The sequence below is a fragment of the Brassica oleracea genome, chromosome C9, assembly GCF_000695525.1.
Source record: "Brassica oleracea var. oleracea cultivar TO1000 chromosome C9, BOL, whole genome shotgun sequence".
Classification (NCBI taxonomy): Eukaryota; Viridiplantae; Streptophyta; class Magnoliopsida; order Brassicales; family Brassicaceae; genus Brassica; species Brassica oleracea.
This window is the reverse complement of record NC_027756.1, coordinates 53575560-53593681: the sequence shown is the minus strand read 5'-3', so window position 1 is coordinate 53593681 and position 18122 is coordinate 53575560. Positions and strand designations below refer to the sequence as shown.

The 18122-nt window shown below is 38.0% G+C and overlaps 5 protein-coding genes across 5 annotated transcripts; all 5 read left to right on the top strand.

Moving 5' to 3' along the window:
- The first annotated feature begins 227 nt into the window (after nucleotides 1-227).
- On the top strand, nucleotides 228-3933 carry LOC106317578 (glutamate receptor 1.1-like). Its single transcript, XM_013755371.1, has 5 exons — nucleotides 228-489; nucleotides 1843-2576; nucleotides 2663-2979; nucleotides 3193-3520; nucleotides 3601-3933. The coding sequence occupies exons 1-5, from the start codon at nucleotides 228-230 to the stop codon at nucleotides 3931-3933; spliced, it is 1974 nt and encodes a 657-aa protein (XP_013610825.1).
- A 2288-nt stretch (nucleotides 3934-6221) lies between these two features.
- Nucleotides 6222-8973, top strand: LOC106313257. Its single transcript, XM_013751025.1, has one exon. The coding sequence runs from the start codon at nucleotides 6305-6307 to the stop codon at nucleotides 8564-8566; it is 2262 nt and encodes a 753-aa protein (XP_013606479.1). The 5' UTR covers nucleotides 6222-6304; the 3' UTR covers nucleotides 8567-8973.
- A 1355-nt stretch (nucleotides 8974-10328) lies between these two features.
- Nucleotides 10329-13098, top strand: LOC106318781 (probable methyltransferase PMT7). Its single transcript, XM_013756914.1, has 7 exons — nucleotides 10329-10667; nucleotides 10784-11198; nucleotides 11301-11590; nucleotides 11778-12128; nucleotides 12194-12440; nucleotides 12519-12657; nucleotides 12747-13098. Exons 1-7 carry the CDS (start codon nucleotides 10493-10495, stop codon nucleotides 12903-12905), a joined length of 1776 nt encoding a protein of 591 aa, XP_013612368.1. The 5' UTR covers nucleotides 10329-10492; the 3' UTR covers nucleotides 12906-13098.
- An 88-nt stretch (nucleotides 13099-13186) lies between these two features.
- LOC106318782 (short-chain dehydrogenase TIC 32, chloroplastic) lies at nucleotides 13187-15404 on the top strand. Its single transcript, XM_013756915.1, has 9 exons — nucleotides 13187-13539; nucleotides 13637-13703; nucleotides 13909-13937; nucleotides 14015-14223; nucleotides 14310-14428; nucleotides 14519-14614; nucleotides 14710-14785; nucleotides 14873-15026; nucleotides 15116-15404. The coding sequence occupies exons 1-9, from the start codon at nucleotides 13324-13326 to the stop codon at nucleotides 15254-15256; spliced, it is 1107 nt and encodes a 368-aa protein (XP_013612369.1). The 5' UTR covers nucleotides 13187-13323; the 3' UTR covers nucleotides 15257-15404.
- A 1017-nt stretch (nucleotides 15405-16421) lies between these two features.
- On the top strand, nucleotides 16422-17194 carry LOC106318779 (cysteine-rich and transmembrane domain-containing protein A). The gene is made up of 3 exons (XM_013756912.1): nucleotides 16422-16639; nucleotides 16728-16833; nucleotides 16949-17194. The coding sequence occupies exons 1-3, from the start codon at nucleotides 16594-16596 to the stop codon at nucleotides 16992-16994; spliced, it is 198 nt and encodes a 65-aa protein (XP_013612366.1). The 5' UTR covers nucleotides 16422-16593; the 3' UTR covers nucleotides 16995-17194.
- Nucleotides 17195-18122: the final 928 nt, after the last annotated feature.

The following is an 18122-nucleotide window of genomic DNA, read 5'->3' as shown; positions in this document are numbered from 1 at the left end:
TTGGCTATATTATTTATCACCAGAGAGACAAATTTGAAATTGACTTGGTGATACCGTGTGATCCTGATGTGAAATGATTACGAGTTTACGACCACATTCAAATTTCTTTTCCAATTCACTCTATGTATTAGTCCGTTGACCCATATTGCACAGATGAAGATATAAGCTAGAAACACCATTTGTTATAATATCAAGGCCAAGGTGTTTTTGCAGCTATACAAAACAAAATGAAGATTCTGACTTCTCTTTTAATGTTTACTCTCCTCTTTTCGACTACTAAATCAAGAGTAGCTGATTCAAACGATGGTGTTTTTGAAGAGGTTAAGGTTGGTTTGGTGGTTGACTTGGGTTCCGTAGAAGGCAAGATTCTCAAGACTTCATTTACCTTAGCGCTCTCAGATTTCTATGGCATAAACATTGAGTATCGAACCAGAGTCTCTGTTTTAGTAAGAGACTCCCGAGGAGACCCTCTCCTTGCCCTTGCTGCAGGTGTGTTTCATTTTCTTTATTAGTTTTTTGTAAAGCTTTTTGATATGTTATGCTTTAGTTTATAAGTTTGTACTGAAAATTTAACTGATGAAATAAGTTATGACAAAAAAAAGCTGATGAAATAAGTAAACCAAGTTGAAAAATGTAACTTGTTATATAATTGTTATAAACAGAAAAAACAGAAGCAGTCAAAATTTGAAATTAAAAATGTTTGTTTAATACTTTGGTTAAAAAAATTGTTATGCAAAAGCTAAAACTGACCATGTGGTCTTATACGATTATTTCTGTAGTTAAATTATTTGGACACTAGTATTGAGCCCATGCTATGCATGGGAATATTTTTGATTACAAATTAAACCACATTTTAATTATATATAACTAAATTAACATGTAATATTTAACTTTGATTTATTAGAAAGATATGCATATATATAAGAAAATATTAGCACACTTATCATTAATTAACCACAAAGATACAATATAAAATGAAGTTAGGTTTGTTTAAATATTTTTACATTGATCTTAATAAGCTTGTCAGATATAAATATTAGTTTGAAGCTTTCTTGTTTAACCTATTTATGTTTTTTTCTTTCAATATTTTTTCTAATATTTGACCTACAATTTATGTTCTTTGGCTAAATAACATTTAGTAATTCATTCAGTATCTCCATTTACAAACAAAACTAATATTATAAATCTGTTTTTGGTCAAATCTAATATTATAAATCTAAGGAAAACAATAAAAAGAAAATAGCATGTAATAGATTATAGGAGATCTTTATCCTTAATATATGCTACTATACATTTTAAATCTACATGACATAAATGATAAGCTTACAGTAGACATTACTAAACCATGAAAGTAGAGCAAATACTTTATTGAGACGTTTATTAGAAAACATAGTAAAATAATATAGTTAAGAACACACAGACATAACAAAAAGAAGCATTATAGAAGACAACAAATACCTTCTATTTTGATACTAAAGAAGTTCAAAGGAGATAACAGTATAACACGAAGAGGAAGCAAGCCTCAGTCAAAGAAATGTTAAGTTTTGATCTCTTCTTGTTCTGCTCCTAAAGAAGGAGCATCCTTTCACATTTTGTTTTTGATAGATATAAGAATATGAAAAACTACACGATTGCATGTGATCATGGGTAGTGTAATGGGTTTGAAGAAACTGTCATACGGTTGTTTTTTTCTTTTTCTAAATAATTATTTGTTTAATTGATTTTTCTTTATTTTTGTTAATATGTATTAGGTGGCACAATATTATATTCGTCGAGTGACTTGTGTTTTAGTATATAAGAGATTAGTTTACAATTTTATTCATTATTTATTGCCTGAAACAGCTAGAAATCTTGTCAAGAAAGCAAGAGTGGAAGTCATTGTTGGTGGACAATCATTACAAGAAGCAACGCTTCTAGCAGCGCTTAGCGATAAAACTAAACTTGTAGTGATATCTCCTCTCTTGCCGTATACGTTATCTTTGAACAAGTACAGTCGCTTGATCCAGTGGACGCATGATACGGCATCAGAGGCAAAGGGTATTGCGAGTCTGGTGCACGATATCGCTTGCATTCTAGCAAATGTTGTAGAGAAGAGAAGTCTAAGAGCCAAAGCAACACCTAGTAGTGCTGTTGAAGCCTCTTGGAATCTGACAGATCTTGTAAAGCTAATCAAACATAGTAGAAGATTCAATGGTGACATCCAAATCAATGAAGAGGCATTTGAAACCGTGAATATTGTAGGGAGAAAAGAGAGAAGGTTAGGATTGTGGAGGAGTGGTAGTTTCAGTAAAAGAAGACGCATCATTTGGCCTGGTGGATCTAATAAAATGCCACCAAGACACCGTTTCTTGGCAGAGAATGGTGAAAAGAAGAAGTTGCTTAGGGTGTTAGTTCCCTCAGGAAACACGGTCCCAAATCTAGTGAGGGTGAGTCCTGATCCTGAAACTGGTGTTGTTACTGTCACTGGATTATGCATGGAGATTTTCAAGACTTGCATGGATCCTCTTAAGTACGAGCTGGAGTTCATACCTTATAACGGAAGCTATGACAATCTCGCTTATCTACTCTCTACTCAGGTTTGTTAGAAATGCAAAAAAAACACCAATATAAAACCATATAGTATATGTATGTTTCAGATAATGAATGTGTTTGTGTTTGACAGAGAGACAAATATGATGCAGCTGCTGGTGATTTAACCATCACTTCCAACAGATCTTTGTATGTTGAGTTTACATTGCCTTTCACGGACATTGGTATAGGAGCCCTGACATTGAAGAAGAAGAAACATGGCATGTGGACGTTCTTTGACCCTTTTGAGAAACCCTTGTGGCTAGCAAGTGGAGCTTTCTTCATCTTGACTGGGGTTGTTGTTTGGTTGGTTGAACGGCCCGTTAACCCGGAGTTCCAGGGACCTTGGAAACAACAACTTGGTACAGTGCTATGGTTTGGATTCTCTACCATTGTATTTGCTCACAGTAAGTATATGTTTTCTTTGAACTCTTATCTAATCGTGTTAAATATTTCACATCTTAAATTGAATGTGAGTGAGAGTAACTAGTAATATTTATGTGGTAATCTTTTATTATTTAACTAGTTTTTGAGTTAAACTCATTACTAGTTTTCCGATGCATGAACCTTCATATCCTGTATGTATAATTCTTCTTTTGTAACGGGCTTCACATTCTTGATAAGAGAGAAGCTGCAAAAAATGTCATCAAGATTCCTAGTGATAGTTTGGATGTTTGTTGTGTTGATATTGACTGCAAGTTACAGTGCAAACTTGACATCAACCAAGACCATTTCTCGCATACAATTAGATAACCAGCTGAGTTTTGGTCCTTCCATATTGATGAAGATTAGCAACTCCATTAATGCGATTGAGGCATACGCTAAGGTTTTGAGAGATGGAACTCTCACTCATGTGGTCGGTGAAATACCCTATCTCAATATTCTTCTAGGACAGTATCCAGACGTTTTCGCCATGACAGATAGAGAGGCTATTACCAATGGCTTTGGCTTCGTATGTGCATTTCTTTTCTTATATTAATTATCTCTTTACTTATTTATGTCTATGCTTAATTGTTTATATTTTTTCGGTAGATGTTCCAAAAAGGTTCGGGGTTGGCTCCTAAAGTGTCACGAGAAATAGCGAAGCTAAGGACATCGGGAACGTTGAAAGACATGGAGAAAAGATGGTTCCAAAAAATGGATTCATTCTATGTAAATTCTAACGACATTAATGATGACGACAACGACGCATCTAACCGCTTCACATTTGGTGAGTTGGGCGGTTTGTTCATCATTGCTGGAGCTGCTCATGCTCTTGTACTAGTCATGCATCTCTTTCAGACACGTCGTGAGATTTACCGTGTTTTGTGCGAATCTCGACTGTTCACTAAGCTGAAAAGCTCTGCCAGTCTCTGGAGATGCTAAAAACAATTCATCATATATCTTTTCCACTTAAAAAAAAATCATATAACCACAATACTAGACTTTTTTTTTTTTTGTCATACTAACACATTTTGGGGAAATTTGTTAAATTTTATATAATAAAACAGTCAGATCAACACAACAAAACAACTAAAGAAAATGCCATGCATATATGCTTCACATAAGAAGGAAACATAGATATTGAATGTTCCAGTATCTTATATTTTGTTACTTTCATTGAAAAAATGGTTTTACTCCAGAGGAAAAAAACGACCAGCATTTCTCCATCAACTTTCTCCACTCTGCTTCACACCGTTCCGGTACCTGAGGTCTCAACGTTGAAATGGTTTTGTTCTGGACCGACATGTCCCAGTCGATCCAAGATGTAGGAGATGTGGAGAATCTGAATCTATTATTCATCTTTTCTTCCAATGTCAGTATGCTAGAAAGGTTTGGCGTCTCGCTCCTTTCACCACTGAACTAGAAATTAGCGGAATGATAGATTTGGTTGACTTGTGGCCATTGCTCTGCTCTAAACAATGTCTGCCTCCTGCTGGAATTACTTCAAAATTCCTGGCTCTCTGGATCCTCCAGAGCATATGGAAGGCCCGCAATAAATTTGTATTTGAAGGATTCTCATGCTCTCCCGAAGACTCTTTATCTATGGCGATAACTCTGGCCCGAGAATGGAACTCAAACCAGGCCCAGGCTGGTTCTCATAAAGCGACGAGAGCACAGGCCGCACCCCAATATCCGCAGGACGCGACTATTGTAAGATCAGACGCAGCTTGGTCCCCCCTTGGTACGATGGCGGGGCTGGGATGGGTGCTCCTCTCACCCTCTTCTCAGCGGCCTTTCCACAAACAGGGGGCTGGGGTGAACTCGGCCCTCGTGGCAGAGGGCTTAGCTCTACTTGAGGCCGTTAAATCAGGGACAAGTGAGCATCTGAAGACGGTGGTGTTTGAGTCAGACTCTGCCCATTTGATCTTGTCCTTAAAGACCGGCTCTTGCATACCAGAGCTCTATGGAGTGGCTGCAGATATCTTATCCTTTGCATCTGTCTACGATTCTGTTGTATTTTCTTGGATTTCTCAGGAGAGAAACACCCAAGCTGATCGTTTAGCAAAGTTCGCTTTGAATGTATCTGACAATATGGTGGTTGATGAAGCTTTTATTGCTTTCAACTAACTTTTCCCCTTTTAATTAATATGAGTTTCAAAAAAAAATACTGGAGAAAAGTCTAGGTGGGATTTTTAAATTTTTTTAAGTGTCTTTACGACAACTCAAACCCGGATTGGATAGGTAGAAAAGTGGCTATGTTACCACTGGACCACTTCAACTTGGTAAACGAAGACTTGTGGTCTGGTAGTGATTAATTTGAGGACAAAAAGCTCAATACGGTGAATCCACCAGGGTTCGAGTCCCGACCACCGTAGAATTAACATTTCAGCATCGCCAGGGACAAGAGACCGATATGTGGCAATACGTGACTAGTCTGAACCACTTCTGTAGAGCTATGATACCTTTGTATAATTCAAAAAAGAAAAAAAAATTTAGGTGATAAATTTCAATACATTGAAAACAAATCAAACTATTGCGTCCTGTCTATAGAACCTCTATGGTCCGTTAGAGGTGTACATGTTTAATATGTTTTTTTGTATTGTAAATTTAAAAATTTTGCACTAGTTTTCATTTTAGAAAAACTTGTAGGTAGTAAATTTTAATATGTTGAAATAAACCAAAATTTTGCATCATGTCCATAGAATTTTGTATGGTTTGTTAAAAGTGTATATATGTCTAATATATATTTTTAGTATTGTAAATTAATTAACACTTAAACTAATTTTAACACTTTTAATATTTTAAAAGTGTATATATGTCGATGTGTTCACTCTATCCCCTTTAATAACAATTTGTAATAGCTAAGTTTATATGTCTGGAAGCAATAAAACAAAATGATTAGGATCTATAGTTTTTCCTTTTCTCTCTGGTTCAGTCGGTTAATTAGAATATTTAGTTACTAATTAAAAAAATTAAGAATATAATAACAAGAACGAAACATTATAATTTAATTTATTAAAAAAAGAGTAATTTATTTAATTTGTTATGTAGTTATTTTTTATGAGAATTAACTTCATTGACGTTAAAAAAAAAAAAAACTTCATTGACGTAAGAAACTTTCAAATAGATAAAAAAGGAAAGATAGCCCAAAGAGACATCAAAGCCCAAATGTTGGTACCAGCCCATTAAATTTGAAAACGGACATCAAAGCCCAAAGATTAATCTCTTTCTCCCTCTCTCCTCCTCCACCTCCGCAGCTCCACAGTTCCCGCCGGTAAACAATTCTCAGCTCAGTTTCCATTGCTAAACTCCCATGGTTCTTCATCTGAGAGTTCATCCCTCTCTCTACAACCGTCGAATCTCCTTCCTCTTCTCTCCTTCCTCGAGAAATCTCAGTACGGCGTCGCTTCTGCTAAACTCCAACCAAACCGTTACCGAGCCGTTAGCGAAGTCAGAGCTCGAATCCATAGTTCTCAAACAATACTCCCACGGGAAGTTCTACAATCTCGTCCAAAACGCCGTCGCTTTGCCCTCCGTCCTTCTAACCGCCTGTCATAGCCTCTCTCTCGCCGCCAGCTCGTGCGATTCGCTAACCGATCGCGTCTCCAGGAGATTCTCGATCGAAGAAATGGGACGCGAGATACGCGACGGAAGGTTCGATATCCCCTCCTGCTGCGTCGGATTCGAATCTCTCGTTCTCCCCAATCTCAAACTCAAAGTGCTGATCGAAGCCGTTAGGATGGTTCTCGAGATCGTCTACGACGATCGATTCGCGACGTTTAGTTACGGCGGGAGGGTTGGTATGGGTAGGCATACAGCGATTCGTTACTTGAAAAACTCCGTGGAGAATCCGCGGTGGTGGTTTCGCGTTTCGTTTGCGAGAGAGGTGTTCGGTGATCGGAACGTTGATAGGCTTTGTGTGTTTGTTGAGGAGAAGATTAACGATTGTTTGTTGGTAGAGATGATAAAGAAGCTCTTTGAGTTTGGGATTCTGAGGATCGAGCTTGGGGGGTGTGATAAAGGGAGAGGGTTTCCTCAAGAGTGTGGATTGAATTCGATTTTGATTAATGTTTACTTTGATGGACTTGATAAAGAGATTCAAGATATGAGGTTGAAGATGAAGCTCAAGAATCCTCAGGAGGATGCTACAAGTAATGACAGTGTTTTCTATAAGCCAGTGAATGTTTATGCAGTTAGGTATTTGGATGAGATACTTCTGATAACGTCTGGCTCGAAGATGCTGACGATGGAATTGAAGAAGAAGGTTGTTGACGTTTTGGAGGAGAGGCTTGACCTGAGAGTAGATAGAGTGAACACATCGATTCACAGTGCGGTTTCGGACAAGATTAGCTTTTTAGGGATGTATCTTCAAGCTGTTCCACCTTCGGTTTTGCGTCCGCCTATGTCTGAGAAAGCGGTTAGAGCAATGAAGAAGTACGAGAGGCAGAAGGAAGTTAGGAGAGTGGAGCTTAGGAACGCTAGGGAGAGGAATCGGAAGACGCTGGGTTTGAAAATATTTAGACATGTTTTGAAGAAACTCAAGCAGAGCAACGGTTTCAGATGTGAATATGAGATAGAGAATGAGGTCAGAGAAATTTTCCGGAGTTGGGGAGAGGAAGTAATGCAGGAGTTTATGGGTTCTCTTGACGAGCGGTGGAAATGGCATTGGCTGCTCACTAGAGGAGACTTTCTCTCCTTGAGACATATACGAGAAAAGTTACCACAAGACCTTGTCGATGCTTATGATGAATTTCAGGAGCAGGTGGACAAACACTTGTCGCCGACCCAAGCTAGAAAGGAGCTAGACGATGAGGAGAGGAGAGTAGAGGAAGAAGAGGAACAGAGATATGCTGAAAGGACGGTTCAGGATTTGACTAAGTTATGCATGAAGGTGTCAGCTCCGGAAGAACTTGTCAGAAAGGCTGTTAAATTAGTTGGGTTCACAAACAACATGGGTCGGCCACGGCCTATCAGCCACCTTCTGGCTCTTGAGGATTCTGATATCATCAAATGGTATGCGGGTGTAGGGCGTACATGGCTTGACTTCTTCTGTTGTTGCCACAACTTTAAGATGGTGAAAATCATTGTAAGTTATCATCTGAGATTCTCCTGTATTTTGACACTAGCGGAGAAGCACAGATCCACCAAACGTGAAGCTATTAGACACTACACGAAAGATCTCAAAGTGTCTGATCCTTACGGGAACGAAGAGATGCATTTTCCATTGGAAAGAGAGGTTAAGATGATGGGAGATAAAAACCTTTCAAACCCGAGACCTGTGGATGGAACACTGTCTTTGGTATTGATCAGGCTTGCATCTGATGAGCCCTTGCATTCTTGTGCTGCTAGTTTCTGTGAACGATCAGATACAACCATGTACCGCGTACATCTACTGCAAAACCGTTTGCAAATCAACCCACTTGACGAAGAGAAATGGGTTCGTGGCATGGGCACAATCCACTCAGCTTTGAATCGGAAATGTCTGCCTTTGTGTTCTGCTCACATCAGTGATGTATACTTGGGTAAATTGACTCTACAGGATGTCGATGGTAGCTCATTCATCGATCTCAAGTGATATCACACACACACACACACACACGCTTACACTTTTTGATGGCCAAATGGATGAATACTTTCGTAAACTACTGCTTGACTGCGCAATGCAATGGAAGCTTCATATGTGTCAAAAGCGTTTGGGCATTAACTACGCAGCAATGGTGGTTAGGGTGAGAAACGTTTTAGTTGCTTGTTTCTAGAAGCTGAACAGTGTAGGTTTTGTGGTGGGGAGAAGATGAATAACATTTGTCGAACTGGATACATATTAGTTTATCGGTTATGTAATGTATCAATCTGACATTTAAGTATGTTTGTTAATGTAGTTGTTAGACAGATAGTTTATAAATACCTTGAAGCTAAGGCAGGTGACAATTTGGGTTTTAGTTTTACAAGAGAAGGGTGTTATTTGTACCGTGTAAGAAGAAGTGAGAGGTTAATACTAGAGAAATTTGCCGAAAGGAAAATAAAAATAGTATGGTCGTCTTTTGGTATAATTTTTTTTTGTCTATTTTTTTTGTCCTTTTTACCTTTTTCATTTCTAAAACTTAATAAAATAGATAGTGTTATGAATTAAAAAAATTATAAAAAATAGAAACAATTGATAAAACACCATATATATACAAATTTGTGTATATATTATCGTTAAATTTCCCTTAGTAAAACTATCTATGCTATTATGGCTAAAGAATAGGGGTGTTCAATCCGGATATCGGTTCGGTTTAGGTTCGGTTTTTTCGGTTTTTGGTATTTCGGTTAGTAAAATATAACTACCATTCTAAATCCATATTTACTTTGGTTCGGTTCGGTTTATATACCGTCGGTTTTTGGTTTATTCGGTTTTATACCAAAAAACATAATTATTTAGTTTGAGATCATATAAAATGAATTTTAGAGTTATATTGTCAACACAGTCATTTATTAAAAATATATTACATGTTCAAATAAATGAACAAAAAAGTAAAAATGCTTCTACCATCAAATAAAATAATCAAATCTATAATTAAAACCAGAGCCTGAAATTTTGAAAATAAAAATATGAAACAAAACAGAAACATAAAAGAAAATTTTTTCCACTCTTCTATATTTAGTGTTCATTAAAGTCATGTTTTTTCGATTGAACACGAAACTCTGTTTGTTTATAGATAAGAAAAAATTGTGAAAATTTTTCATTAATTATTTTCCATCAAATTTCTCATCTTCATATTAATTTAGTGAATACTAAAATAAAGCTAAAAGATAAAAAAAAAAAAACTCAGAAAATAAGATGTCCGAATTGCGATGTATTCAATTGTTTTACAAATTATATAAGGTTCTTTATTACTATAACATTATGGTAATAGTTATTAACACAAATTTAACTTATATAATAAATAGATTTTCATGTATTGTTATAAAATAGATACATATTTACATGTTTCTACTTTAATCGGTTGTGTTCGGTTTATTCGGTTTAATCGGTTATATACCAAACCATATCCAAATCCTACGGTTTTTATAAAATTATATCCATTCGGTTTATATGGTATATACCAAAACTAAACCATATTGTCTATTTCGGTTCGGTTCGGTTTTACCATATTGAACGGTCCTACTAAAGAAACTCATGTGGACGTCTAGAACAATAATCAAAACGTCGGGGTTAATCTGTGAATATAGAAGTTTTGGGGACAATCTGTGAGAAGTGACAAAGTATTACAATCTCTCACGTGTCCGTCACATGGGTTGCCGACAGGAAGCAAATGAAGAGGTAATAAAAATGAGATTTTTTTTATTTTAATCTTGTCTCTGTCTTTTTTTTCTTCAAAGTTGAGAACTTTGCTTGGTTTCAGTCACTGATTAGATTCACATGATTCCAGTAAACAAAGTATAAAGGTAGTAATCGAAGAGCGAGCGTGAGTAGGAGAAGACGAAGACGAAGAGGGAGATTTCTCAAGAATAAGAAGCCATGGGAGGTGGCTATGTGTTTGGTTCGGCCAGATCGGGACAGACAGCAATGGTGGCTCTCGTCCTCGTGGTTGGATCATTCTTCGCCGGCTACATCTTCGGAAACAACGCACCTATTTACATCCCCCAAGCTTCTTCTTCCAATTCTACTTCTTCATCTTCTCCATCGCCATCTGGTTGGTTAATGTCTCTCCTTTTCTATGCATCTCGTTAGATCCAAACCCATATGGTTTCTGTTCTTAGATCGAACACTTAGAATTAAGACATAACACTCATTGCTTTGTTATTACAGGTCCATCAGATTTTGCCAACAGAATAGAGCTAACTTACCGGAGAACTCCTCTCGTGATCCCACAAAGAGGAGTGAATGTGTGTCCGTTGGAGTTCAACGAGTACATCCCTTGTCACAACGTCACTTACGTGCAGCAGCTTCTCCCAAGCTTGAATCTTTCGAGAAGAGAAGAGCTCGAGAGACACTGCCCTCCACTTGAGCAGCGTCTCTTCTGTCTTGTACCTCCTCCGAAAGATTATAAGGTACCTATACGCTGGCCCACCAGCAGAGACTACGTGTGGAGAAGCAATGTGAATCATACGCATCTTGCTGAGGTTAAAGGCGGGCAAAACTGGGTGCATGAACAAGGGGAGCTGTGGTGGTTCCCTGGTGGCGGTACTCATTTCAAACACGGAGCTCCTGAATACATCCAGAGGTAATGTAATGATTATCATTTGCTTAGTTTCTTGATTACTTTAAAGCATTTAATAACTCTTACATCTAATGCATTCCTCTATGTGCTTGTATGTGACTTCAGGTTAGGAAACATGACGACTAACGAAACAGGTGATTTACGTTCAGCTGGGGTTGAGCAAGTTCTTGATGTTGGATGTGGAGTTGCTAGCTTTGCAGCTTACCTTCTTCCTTTGGGTATACAGACGATGTCCTTTGCCCCTAAAGACGGGCATGAGAACCAAATCCAGTTTGCGTTGGAGAGAGGAATAGGCGCAATGATCTCTGCCATTGCCACCAAACAAATGCCATATCCCTCATCCTCCTTTGACATGGTTCATTGCTCAAGATGTCGTGTTGATTGGCATGAAAATGGTACGTCTCTTGTTATGTTCTTTCTGTTTTTTTTTTTTTTTTGAATTAACCACATTGTCCGGCAACTGAAGTCAACCGACTAATCTGTGGGATCCACTGGTGGCCAAAGGGAATCGAACTACGGGTTTACCTTTTTTGACAATGCCTTGCTTGGTTTTGTATTCATGATTTGCGCTTGATTCTGCAGATGGTGTCTTGATTAAAGAGGTTAATCGACTTCTCCGACCCAATGGATACTTTGTTTACTCAGCACCACCTGCTTACCGAAAGGATAAAGACTTCCCTCTGATTTGGGATAAGTTGGTGAACCTAACTACCGCAATGTGCTGGAAGCTCATCTCCCGAAAGGTACAAACTGCAATATGGGTTAAACAAGACGACCAGGCTTGCCTTATGAAGAACGCAGAGCTTGAGCTTATAACTATATGTGATTCAAAAGATGTTTCCAAACCATCATGGAAAGTTCCTCTTAGAGACTGTGTAGACATTAGTGAGAACACACCAAAAGCTTCATATCCAACAAGTCTAAGAAAAATAGGTACATTGTCTTCTATTCAAACACATTATGTTCTGTCTGATTCATTTGGAAAGATTTTTCACTAGGCATCAGCGAAGATGAGTTTACATTGGACACAAACTTCTGGAGAGAGCAAGTGAACCGGTACTGGGAGTTAATGAAAGTTAACAGAACTGAAGTGCGGAATGTGATGGACACGAACGCGTTCGTCGGTGGATTTGCTGCTGCTATGAGCTCATACCCCGTTTGGGTCATGAACGTTGTGCCTGCTACGTTGAACGATACCTTATCAGGAATTTACCAGAGGGGCTTAACCGGTGCTTACCATGATTGGTAAATATGATCCACATTCTCATAATCAAACCGTTTTTCATTAGCACCGGTTGTTAATATTTTTTGTATGATGTTTAGGTGTGAGCCGTTCTCAACGTATCCACGCACGTACGATCTGCTACACGCGGACAAACTCTTGTCTCACTATCAGAACCACGGTGAAGGTTGTTTACTAGAGGACATCATGCTTGAGATGGACCGCATCATACGCCCTCAGGTATTTTACATAAAGCCATGTCTTCTTGGTGTCATAATCCAAATCTCATCCTGTTACATAAGCCATGTCTTGTTTTTTGGTGTTTGCAGGGATTCATCATTATTAGAGACGAGGAATCGATCATCTCAAAAGTCCAAGACTTGGCTCCTAAGTTCCTATGGGAAGTTGAGACACGTGAACTTCAAGACAAATACAAGAAGGCAGAAACTGTTTTGTTTTGCAGAAAGAAGTTCTGGGCAATCGTCTGATTGATACACAAAGCTTGTCAGAGTTTTTTGCAGAAAACATAGAAAATCTTCTTTATTTTTTTGTTTGTAAGAGAAGCAGAAATTAAATATTACCACATTAATGCTGTCTGTACACATGTTCATCCATTGACCAAGTCTGTACACACATGTTTTCTTTTACCACATTGATAACCAGAGTCCAATTTTAGGTGAATTTTGAACAAAAAGAAAAGTTTGAGGGTTTGTAATGTAATTTTACAAAGCTTCTATATTTTATATTAGTCCCTGTGGTTTTCTGAATTTGCTCTCTTCATCCTTCAGTCACGGATCCTCTTCGTCTCTCTTCTCTCCACCTAAAGGCTGAACCTTTGAATCAGGAAACAGGGTTTTTTCATCTCTAAGCTTTCAACTGTTCGTGATTGAGCTTGGAGTTCGCAGGATGGAAATGGAGAAGCTGAAGGAGGCTTTGCATTTTATATGCTCTTCTGATTTCTTGAGGATGGCTCTGTTTTGGAACTTTGCCCTCATTTATTCTTACTTCCAATTGCTTAAAGGAAGGATCTTTGGCTCAAAATCAACAACTTCCTTTTCTTCTTCTTCCTCCAATCATTCATCAAATGCTTCTTCACACAGACCTATCTGTGTTATCACTGGTGTTAGTCATTCTCTTTTCTCTTATGTAGCTTTGACTGATACTGTGTGATGTAATGTATTGACTACAATAAACTTATTATTCTTACTTCATTTGCAAGGCTACTTCGGGTCTTGGAAAGGCAACTGCTTTTGCTCTTTCAAGAAAAGGCTTCTACGTTGTTCTTGGTAAATAAAAAAAAAAAACTCTTCCTTTCACTTTGAAGCAAAGATTGTTTTGTTCTGTGAATCTAATCCATAGTGCATTGTTCAATACATCTCTTATGGAATATTATTTATTAATATCAGTCAGTGCATCAGTAGAGGATAACTTGTTGGAACATGTCTTCTTCATTGGCTGAATCTTTCTTGATTTTTTTTTTCTTAATTGCAGTTGGACGGTCCTCTCACTTACTATCAAAGGTTTTCTATGATCCCTTTAATTTCCCAGCTTCCTCATTTGCATTTTCCTTGATGTGGTTACCACTTTCTGTTGACAGACGTTGGCTGAAATCAAGAACCATAACGAAGATGCTCAACTCAAGGCTTTTGAAGCTGACACGTCATCTTTTCAATCAGTTTCGAACTTCAGAAACTCTCTAGAGAAATGGCTTTCAGAGTCAGAGTTACATTCCTCTATCCAACTGTTGGTTAACAACGCTGGAATACTAGCAACTTCGAGCCGACCAACCGTTGAAGGCTTTGACAGGTAAAGGTTGTTGTCTTTTATTGTTTTCACAACCTTCTTGAACTCTATTGGTTACTTACACTCTTTTCTGTCTTTATATTTCTCAGGATGATGGCTACGAACTACATCGGTGCATTCTCCTTGACGAAACTTCTTTTACCGCTTCTGAGAAACAGCACTGTGCCTTCACGTGTCGTTAATGTTACTTCCTTCACACATCGTTCTGGTGATCATCTTCTCCATCTACTATGAGAGTGTAAGTAAGAGATACCTTGATGTGTGTCTTTTACCTGATGTATATATCTTTGTTCTGTAGTTTTTTCTGCGAGGTTTGATAAGGATTCAGTTACGGGAGTGTACTCTTCGGAATCAAAGCAATATCCTTGTGCTAGCATCTATCAGTATTCCAAATGTAAAGCCAAGCCTAATCTTTTTTTTTCCTTTGTATCATGATGATCATGATGATGATGATGCTTATTTAGTGTTGCTTTCTTTTTGTTGAAATAGTATGCGTTCTACTCTTCTCATACGAGCTTCATAGACAGCTTCGCCTCACAGATGGTTCACATCACGTCTCTGTTGCGTACGCACTTCTATCATTCTTCTTTTGTCTGAACAATCTTCTTCCCAAAGCTTGTAAGATTTTCGATTAATTTATCTTTTGTTGCAGAGCGGTAGATCCAGGAGCAGTTAAAACAAACATAATGCATGAGCTTCCTTCATATATACAAGTCTTGGCGTTTTGCAGTCTCAAGGTTCTTAGACTCATGCAGTCCTCAGAGGAAGCAGCTGAATCTGTCATTGACGCTGCTTTAGCCCCACCTGTATGACATTCTGTTTCACAATTCTTCATCAACTCTTATGTGGTTGATGACGAGGCTCTATTTTTGATCTGTTGATGAACATTGTGCAGGAAGTGTCAGGCAAATATTTCTTTGGAGGAAACGGGAGGACCATCGAGTCATCAGCGGTTTCTCGTGATCCGAAACTTGCTAAGGAACTGTGGGACACTTCATGTCTCATATTTGATGAGCTGCAGCAAACTCACACTTGAAAGATGACATAGTCATAGAGTCCAAACTATAGAAACTTTCTGATTTGTTCACGAGTCTTTTAGAAATATATAATGTGGCCTTGCCACTTGTTGTCAGTTTTGAAGTTTCTTAGTTCAGTGACTGAATCATCACAAGATTGCTTCGTTTACATGTCGCGCGACCTGCGACCAGTCGCAGGTTGTTGTTCGTTTTGTTGTCGCGTAACATGCGACCTGCGATTGGTCCCAAGTCGCAAGTCGCAAGTCGCAGGTTGTTGTTCGTTTTGATGTCGCGCGACTGATCGCGCGACCAGTCGCGGGTTCCCATTTAAGTCGTCCGAAAAAACAGCGACTAAAAATTAAGAAAATTTTGATCGCGCGACACGTAAACGAACATAGTTTTAGTCGCAGGTCACATGTTTAGTCGCAGGTCGCAAGTCGCAAGTCGCGCGACACGTAAACGAACGTAATCTTAGTCGCAGTTCGCAGGTCGCGCGACATGTAAACGATCATGGCCTACATCATCTTTACATTGCTCCATGAACGTTGGGAGGGTAGCCTGTCATGGGCCTTAGACGGGCTTTTCGATTATTACAGACTTTTTTGGGCCTTCTCCTCCTGGTGGGCTAACTCCTTCCATTAAATATTCCTGTGAAAAGTAGATTCTTCTTATTAAGAAACTTTTGCGAGGTGATTTATTAGTTGTCAACTTTTGAGCCATCCAAATTAAAGTATGATTATTTAGACCTAACATTCAACAAGATGGGACAGGAGACAAGGACAAGGGCAGGGCAGGGCAAGAAAATCAAAAGATTATAAGATGCCCTATACGTTGGCCTACCAGCAAAGATAACGTCAGGAGCTATATTTCTAATACCTACTTTTAATCCCAAAACTGACAAAATCAAAAATCATTTCAAACTTAGAATCCCATTTTGGTGACTACAAGTTAATTATGATTCCAAGGAAAAAGAAAATTTAAACAACATAAGGGTAACTCTATAGTTTTCTAAAACTGAGAAAATCAAAAATCATTTCAAACTTAGAAAAAGTGCTTCTTCTTGTTTTACTGTCCAATAAGAGACTGTGACAAGGGCAAGCCAAGAAAAACAAGTGTGAAGGAAAGAAAGGTATAGAGATAATAAACGAATAAGCCGAAAGTCTGAAAAAATACAAGAATATTACACCTGCTCCTGCCGCCACTACAATAGCTTTATTAGATGACAGCTTATATAAAGAGAAGTATACTCACAACATAACGTTTTATCTTATTATAACCAAGCCAAGAATTATATTTCCCCAATCACTCCATCAAAGACTTGCGAACTAAAAGAGTGGAGCTTCCTCGGTAAGAAGAGATGCAGAAGGACATGAGAACCGCAGAAGATCAACATCTTCCACCAGGTCAGTATTGTTCATATAGGGATCATAACAATCAAAACATTTTTCTGAAGCAAAGTAGAAGATTTGTAATACTTACCTCTATATACAGGGTATCCAGCTGCAGAAGAAGTCTTTGAACAACCTGGACAAGACAAGAATAAGAAGAAGCCCTTCGAGACAAAGCAGAAAGGAGACAGAGGCTTCATTGAAGGATGGTAAAAGCTATACGTACCAAATAAAATCATTAAACAGATCAATAACTCTTTCTGTTTTTTTTTTAAAAGACTAACTCTTGTGTATGTGTTTCTTTGGTTGTTTCTTACTATGCAGTCTCTTTGCACTATGCTGCTGCTGGATTTGTGAGATGTGTTTCTAAGACAAAAAAAGATGAATACAGTGTGTCAAGCTTCCTTATGTTATCTATTACTATTAGTGGCTTTTAATATAGCAGCTCAATCTGAACTTTCTTATACTATCCGTGTGGTGTTTGTATGTATTAAACAGAGATTATTATTATACTTAATAATGTAAAGGTCATGATCATATTTTCTGAGTTGGTGTAGGATTCTGAATTGATACTAGATTCATGCTTACTCTATACAAAGAAATTCAATATCATACAAGCTTTACAGACTAGGCCACATAAGTGCAAATCAATTATACAATACCACTACTAAAACCAAAATTCTCCACAGTAAATAATGAATAATGTTAGTATTCACCAAACTCAAACATTAGCTGCTATCTCTGTACTTTGACCAGGTTTTGTAACTGGAGCCTTCAGACATGGCCCCCAATATCTTCAGAAATAAATCACCTTTTGTTACTATTCACTCTTTTCTTTTCCTGCAAAGCTTTCTGGTAGTCTCTAATTCTTTAAATTTTATGAGAATACTTCCGCTCTTCGTATAATATCTGAGATAAGCCACAAATAATCTAAACAAATTATATTCAAATAAGGAAAAACAATTAAGAGAGACCACAAGTTCGACATAAATCTTCTTGTTTGTAACAATTAACAAATCTTTGTAACGATTAACGATCTTGGAAAAATGAGGATAGCTTTTCAGGGCAAGGATGATATAGTACCCTGGAAGGCTATGATGGACTAATGGGAGCAAGGAACACGAGAGCGAGTCAGTCGCCACTACACTCAGAGATAGAGGCCCTTATATGGGCAATGGAATGTATGAGGAATCTTAGACAAGCATGGGTTACTTTTGCAACGGATAGTGCTCAATTGGTGAAGATGGTGTCGGAACCAGAAGACTGGCCAGCCTTTGCAAGCTATTTGGAAGACATAAAAGTTTTAAAGAGGAGTTTTAACAGCTCAGAGATCATTTATATACCACGGACACAGAACTTAAAGGTGGACAGTCTCGCACGCAGTGCAAGAAAGCAATCATCGTTTGTCGTCCATATGGATGCAGAGCTACCGGGGTGGTTCGCAGAATCTACATGAGTCTGCTTTGTTTGCTGACAAAAAAAAAACAAATCTTTGAGC

Bases quoted from the DNA above. Each gene is read 5' to 3' on its own strand.
- LOC106317578 (XM_013755371.1), top strand. From the start codon at position 228: ATGAAGATTCTGACTTCTCTTTTAATGTTTACTCTCCTCTTTTCGACT. The intron at 490-1,842 runs GTGTGTTTCATT...TGCCTGAAACAG, and splicing joins TCTCCTTGCCCTTGCTGCAG to CTAGAAATCTTGTCAAGAAA. The intron at 3,521-3,600 runs GTATGTGCATTT...TTTTTTCGGTAG, and splicing joins TTACCAATGGCTTTGGCTTC to ATGTTCCAAAAAGGTTCGGG.
- LOC106313257 (XM_013751025.1), top strand. From the start codon at position 6,305: ATGGTTCTTCATCTGAGAGTTCATCCCTCTCTCTACAACCGTCGAATC.
- LOC106318781 (XM_013756914.1), top strand. From the start codon at position 10,493: ATGGGAGGTGGCTATGTGTTTGGTTCGGCCAGATCGGGACAGACAGCA. The intron at 10,668-10,783 runs GTTGGTTAATGT...TTGTTATTACAG, and splicing joins ATCTTCTCCATCGCCATCTG to GTCCATCAGATTTTGCCAAC. The intron at 12,441-12,518 runs GTAAATATGATC...TATGATGTTTAG, and splicing joins ACCGGTGCTTACCATGATTG to GTGTGAGCCGTTCTCAACGT.
- LOC106318782 (XM_013756915.1), top strand. From the start codon at position 13,324: ATGGAAATGGAGAAGCTGAAGGAGGCTTTGCATTTTATATGCTCTTCT. The intron at 13,938-14,014 runs GTTTTCTATGAT...TTCTGTTGACAG, and splicing joins CCTCTCACTTACTATCAAAG to ACGTTGGCTGAAATCAAGAA. The intron at 15,027-15,115 runs GTATGACATTCT...AACATTGTGCAG, and splicing joins ACGCTGCTTTAGCCCCACCT to GAAGTGTCAGGCAAATATTT.
- LOC106318779 (XM_013756912.1), top strand. From the start codon at position 16,594: ATGCAGAAGGACATGAGAACCGCAGAAGATCAACATCTTCCACCAG. The intron at 16,640-16,727 runs GTCAGTATTGTT...CTCTATATACAG, and splicing joins AGATCAACATCTTCCACCAG to GGTATCCAGCTGCAGAAGAA. The intron at 16,834-16,948 runs GTAAAAGCTATA...CTTACTATGCAG, and splicing joins AGAGGCTTCATTGAAGGATG to TCTCTTTGCACTATGCTGCT.